Raw genomic sequence first — 6,151 nt, 5'->3', positions numbered from 1 at the left:
TGTTGGTTCCCTATGAAAGGAGCTGGGGCTATGCTGTGATTCCATGGGAATACAGAAAAGGTGCAGAAATCAGCTTCCTATGGATCTCCATTGTCCTCTTTAAAATACAAGTTTCTAGTTCTTACTGTTGCAAAGATGTCCTTGAAAGTGAGCAGGCAATATTTGCCAAAATAGCTGGACAACTGAGTCTAGGTAAGATTTTGTTCCAGTGAACTCTGCTTTATCTCAGTTTGGCATTTGGATTGCTGGCGTGCAGAAAGTTTAACTCGGGGCATTTAACGTGTAATCTCAGCACTGCAAACACTGATCTAAGAACAGAAAAGTACAGAGACTTTTGAGTCTCCTCTTCAGTAAAGTAAAGGTAAAGGTTCCCTTGCTCGAAAGCCAGTCGAATCGTCGAATCCAACTCTAGGGGGTGGGGCTCATCTCCGTTTCCTATCCGAAGACGTTTCCGTGGTCATGTGGCCAGCATGACTAAACACCAAGGCGCAGGGAACGCTGTTACCTTCTCACCGAAGCGGTACCTGTTCCTCTACTTGCAATTTCTTGCTTTCGAATTGCTAGGTTGGCAGGAGCTGAGGCCAGAGACGGAAGCCCACTCTGTCACGTGACACTAGGGTCTCAAACTGCCGAACTACAGACTTCTGAGCCACTGTGGCCCTGTCTCCTCTGCAGTATCATACCCCAAGTGCAGGCTGTATACCTCTTGTGTTCAGGAGATGTGTGCACAGAAAATGCAATGTAAAAAGCTGCGTTTCAAATGTAACATTGCTGGGCAGAAACAGGAAGCACAAGCAAGCTTTCATATCCTGTCCCTGAACTGCAAAGCAGCATCCAAGTGCCACTCAGTGTATATAAATTATTTTTCTATTTCCATCCATTAAGTATATATTCCTTAACTTCTCTTCTGTAAACATGACAGGAGCCCTAAGTGTCTCTTCAGGAAGCATGTCTGCAAGATTTAATCTGAGCTTTCAAGAGCAATGGGAAAAGACTGATAATCCAAAGGAGCTGATGTAGATAGGCTGAAACACTCTTAACACTGTTGTGGCCTCTCACTGTATGCTCAGCCATGCCCTTGTTGGGGGAGAAGCGTGCATTATATCACTACCACAAATCTGAGATGAGGGAGCATGGCTTCTGAACTGATGTGTCACCCTCCTGGTAAAAACTAAGCACTTGGGTCTAATCGCTGGATGTAATCCTGTCAGAAACATGGGGAAATATGGAATCTATATCTCCAAACTTTGCATGGTTTTAGAATAGCAGGTAATCTGATGCATCATTAAATTCCATTTATAGAAACCAACTCAGCAGATTCCCCCCCCCCCAAAAAAAACACAACTAATGAGTTTGTAGGGCCAACAGCAAGCACCAGCTCATAGAGGATAGACTGGAGGCACCCATCCAATTAGCCCTAAGGGATCCCTAACTGTTGTAAGATGGCCTGACCAGAAGGTAGGAGATACATTTTAAAATAAATATATGGAGTGCAGCTCAGAAGTGTTGTGACAATTGCAAAGCTGTCAGTGGGCTGTTGGGGTGGTAGAGAAGGCGAATTGGATGAGCAGGTGCTTCTGTGAGGCCCCTGCAATTTGAGCGATTCTAAAGGTTAGTAAAGGATGGCTATAAGTACAGACCAGTGTGGAGGTGCCAGTTCAGGCTGTATGAACCAGCCCTGTAACAGTTACAGGCTAAAGTCCTAGGGGGAAATCTAAAAGATTCCCATTGTGGGAAGTGATAGACATATAATGCTCATTATTAATGGTTTATTTGCAAAGATTTAAAGAACTGTCATGTCCTACATTTTATATTTATATTCAGGAAGCCTATATTCCCTGTGGTTCCCTACTAGGATTTGTGTGTGTGTGTGATATCTCCAGCAGAAAGACTTAATTTGTGCATTTCTGAATACTTGTTTGAGGGAATAAAAGAAGACAGACACTGCATAACTACAGACAGTTACCATGAAGATAAATGCAGAAGAGATTAGCTACCCTATCAAGCATTCTGGAGCTACTAACCATACATCCAGTACAGTACAAGCTGTTGACTACTTTGGCGTAGTGGTTAAGAGGGGCAGACTCTAATCTGGAGAACCGGGTTTCCTCACGCAGCCAACTTGGTGCCCTTGGGTCAGTCACAGTTCTCTCAGAGCATTCTCAGCAGCCCCACCTACCTCACAGGGTGTCTGTTGTGGGGAGAGGAAGGGAAGGAGATTGTAAGCAGCCCTGAGACTCTTGAGTATCCTAAATCCAACTCTTCTTCTTTTACATGTTATGACTTTAGTATGCACACGGTACAGCCGTACAGGCCTACAGTTTATACCTTCTAAACCAAATATGAGTAACCATGAAAAGTGTCTAGCACCCAGCCTAGGGCTGTGGAAGGGAAAAGTGTATGCAGTTGAACATTACAGACCTACCGCCTACCTACTGAAAGTGGGTGTGTGCAATGTATCCCAAAATCCATTACTTCCAACAGTGCATAGTCTGTCTTTTCCCACCTGCTAGAATCAACTTGGTCCAACAACTGGGGATCTCTTGAAGAAATATTAACTAATATGAGCAGGCACTCCTGCTCAAGAACATAAAAAGCACCTTGTTGGCTCAGCCACAAGCCAGCAGCCCCCCCCCCCAAACTGACTACTAAGACCCCACCAACAGCACCTTCTGCTCATGCAGGGACCTTGGCCGTTGCTAACAGAAGCCTATTTCTTTCTAAGCACGTTCTCAGGCCAGCCACTTCAGTAAGGCAGTTGGATCATTATTAGTCCGAACAGGTACGGTTATTCAGAAGGGGAGGCTCATGATCAGTAATGAGACTGACTCCCACGTAATGGTATCTGTAGCCCTAAAGGTGAATCAGAAACGCACTGCAGAGGCAATGCAAGGCGAAAGGGAGGCGCTAGCAGACACTAGGCTTCGATGAGCCTTCTCGCACAGGCGTTTGTATCAAGAACTATGCTGGCACGCATTGCACTTGTGTGTGTGGGGGGGGGGGTCACGACACAAGCCTCCCTCCCCGAGCACTCGTGTGCCAGCTTTCCAGACCCGCGGCGGGAGTCGATGGAGGAGGCAGTTTCCGTCGCCGAGGCTCCCCTTGCTTGCCGTAGAGCGAGGCAGCGCTTTCGCTTCCTTCCCTGAGAAGAAGGAATCCAACGCAATAGACAGAAGGGATCTCTCTCTCTCTCTCTCTCTCTCTCTCCTGCCCCCTTCTCAGGCCATCAACAGACCGAGTCTCTTCTGCGGTTCTCTTGCTAACGCCGCCAACCTTCTTCCTAGGGCGTGGGGGAAATGCTATCTACCCCCTCCTGGATTAGGCAAATCACGGCGCCTTCCCTTGACAGATCAGAGCTAGCGGAGAGCGTGGGTGGAAAGGAGGTTCAAATTGTGCCCCCAACGGGGTCGTGGGGAAAGGCTGGGAGGCTGAAGAACGCCATCCTGTGCGCGTCTCAGATGCCGCTGGTCGCCAGGGGCTCGTCCCCAGTGGCTCTCGAGGCCCACGCAGTCCGCTCGGAATCCAACCCGCCCCAATCAAGGACGGCCTGCTTTTTAAACGAAGCAAACGCAGCTGGTTCGCCTCTCTCCCCCCGCCAGCCAATCGCGCTCCCCTTCCGTACGCCTCAGACCGCCGCTTTCCAGAAACTCAAGGGTGCCGCCCCCTCTCCAGGTAGCTCTGCAAAAAGTGGGGCGGCGGCGGGGGAGTCAAGCGAGAGAGGGCGCCCACAGCGCCACACCCCCGATTGCAGTGTTAGCTCCCCAATTCCAAAGCTGGGGAGAGTCCAAGCCCGCCCTTTCCCATCTAGATTCCAAGTGCGACCACTGAGCCCCCTCTGCATCCTAAGCCTGCCTGTAACCAATAGTTCGTAAACAGTCACACTGCGGCACAAGCCCCAAACCCAAAGCAATAGAGTGTGCGAAGACCTAAAAACCCCTTCCTTCCAGTCCTCCCATCCCCCCGGCTGTTAAAGACCAGCCCCTCTTCCCGTCTCATCAGTTACTTCTCTAGTTTGTATACCTCGGGTTAGGAATCGTTTCGGGGCTCCCCAACAGCCAAATCGAGGGCACCTCTTTTCCCTTTCCGTGTCACTTCAAACTCGAGAGCAGAAGCCTCCCCCATCGGGACTGCCTGAGACGCTGGAGGGAGGGAATACAACCGAGTATCCTGGCTTCAAATCGGGGGGCGCTGCCCCCTACAGCGAGGTCCCCGGCGTAGCCAAACCCTGCCCTCTCTAAGCCCTGCAGCCCCATGAGTCATAGCCCCTCCAGATCGGGCGGGGACCCCCTGGAATCCGCTCTCCAGCTCCGTGCTGCTGCAGCCGACCACGTGAGGGCGTCCAGTGTGTTAGTTACAACAAATTAACTCCGGGCTAGCGCGCCCCCCAAAGATCGCCGACGCCCCATGACCGGTCAGAGCCCTGCAGCATCCTCTTCTCTCCCCACGACGTGCGTTAGCTGGGACCGGCGGTCCTTTCCGGGGCGCACAGAGCCCTCCATACAGGGCGCCCCCATCCTCGGTCTCTGCCCAGCATAGGGTACGTCCTTAAAATCCCCTCGGGGGCACCCTTCCGGGCCCCGGGGAGGTGTGACACGTGGGCAGCTCGATCAGGCACCGTCGGGAGCAGGGGGTGGCAGCGGCGCCCCGTCCCTAGGGTCTCAGCCGGTGGCGGGAGAGCCCGGCAAAGGGGCCACAAAAAGCACAACTTGGAGCCGGCCTCGTCGCTCCCTGTTATTGTTCTCAACGTGGTCCGCTCCCTGCCCATATAAGGAGCTGCATCGGAGCCCGCCCAGGCAGATCGCTTTGCCGAGCCGGAGAGAAGGGAGCTGTATTCATCTCCACTTGCAGCGTCGACCCAGGTTTGGGGCGTCGGTTTCCTTGTGCCCCAAGAACCGCCGAGCGAGGCTAAGCCGCTCGCCCCTTATCTCTGACCCCCAGCCTCTCCCGAAGGAGCTCCGTCTACGTTTGGCACCATGTCGGTTGAACTAGAAGAAGCCGACCTGCCCCTGACTGAGGCTGAAGAGGCGCCCCTGGCTCCCGAGAAGAAAGGCACGTCCAAGAAAGCCAAGGCGGGCGGCTCGTCCCTCTCGCCCTCCAAGAGGCGGAAGAACAACAAGAAAAAGAACCAGCCGGGCAAGTACAGCCAGCTAGTGGTGGAGACGATCCGCAAGCTGGGCGAGCGCAATGGCTCCTCGCTGGCCAAGATCTACAACGAAGCCAAGAAAGTGGCCTGGTTCGACCAGCAGAACGGGCGCACCTACCTCAAGTATTCCATCAAGGCGCTGGTGCAGAACGACACCCTGCTCCAAGTGAAGGGCACCGGCGCCAACGGCTCCTTCAAGCTCAACAAGAAGAAGCTGGAGGGCGGCGGCGAAGGGGGCGGCGGCGGCGCCTCCCACGCCAAGACCCTCAAGAAGGCGGTGGCGGTGGTGCCGGCGGCGGCGGCTTCCACTTCCCGCAAGGCCGAGAGGAAGCCCGTCGTCAAGAGCAAAAAGCCCGAGAAAAAGTCGCACAAGAAAAGTGTCGGCGGCGGATCGGTGAAAAAGGACAAGGTGAAAGCCAAGAAGGCGGCCAAGAAGACCGCGGTCTCCCCCAGCGCCAAGAAGGTGAAGAAGTCCGCAAAACCCAAGGCGCTCAAGAGCCGGAAGGCGTGAAACCCTCGCGGGGGGAGGGGGCGCAGAAGATGGCCCCCCCCAGCACTTTGGGCAGGAAGAGGGCAGATCCCTTTGACTCCCCTGCCCGGGACTCTGGACCGCAAGACGTTGACTTTGGCTCCAAGCGCAGAGCCACGTTGTTATCCTTTTCGGTTTTATTTCGTTGACCCCGTTTTGCAGCTTTTATTGGGGTGGGGGATACGTGGGTTTTCCCCCTCCATTCCCTTCGCCCCTGCCAGCTCCCCTAGGGGGGCGGAGTGTCTTAAGGTGAGGTACTTCATCATCGCCCATGGTTTCTAGCCTTGGGGCGGGCGTTGTTTTAAAAAACAGCGTTAAATGCATCTAATATTTCCACCCCTTTTCTTCCAGATCTGGGAATGGAAAGCTTGTGTGAATGTTTAAATAGGAATGCAAACAGGTCCCCCCCCCCCTTTGATGCCACTGTGCCGCCATGGCAACGGTCCTTTTAGGCTGGGTTTTCCCTTCTCATAGGCACT

General features: G+C 53.1%; 1 protein-coding gene across 1 annotated transcript; it reads left to right on the top strand.

The window, feature by feature from the left end:
* Positions 1 to 4,793: 4,793 nt before the first annotated feature.
* Positions 4,794 to 6,145, top strand: LOC107113425 (histone H1x). Its single transcript, XM_015414752.1, has one exon. It carries the CDS (start codon positions 4,974 to 4,976, stop codon positions 5,652 to 5,654), a length of 681 nt encoding a protein of 226 aa, XP_015270238.1. The 5' UTR covers positions 4,794 to 4,973; the 3' UTR covers positions 5,655 to 6,145.
* Positions 6,146 to 6,151: the final 6 nt, after the last annotated feature.

The sequence above is a fragment of the Gekko japonicus genome, unplaced genomic scaffold (genome assembly GCF_001447785.1).
Source record: "Gekko japonicus isolate JY-2015 unplaced genomic scaffold, Gekko_japonicus_V1.1 scaffold1532, whole genome shotgun sequence".
In the NCBI taxonomy this organism is placed as follows: domain Eukaryota; kingdom Metazoa; phylum Chordata; class Lepidosauria; order Squamata; family Gekkonidae; genus Gekko; species Gekko japonicus.
This window is presented reverse-complemented; position numbering and strand designations above follow the sequence as displayed.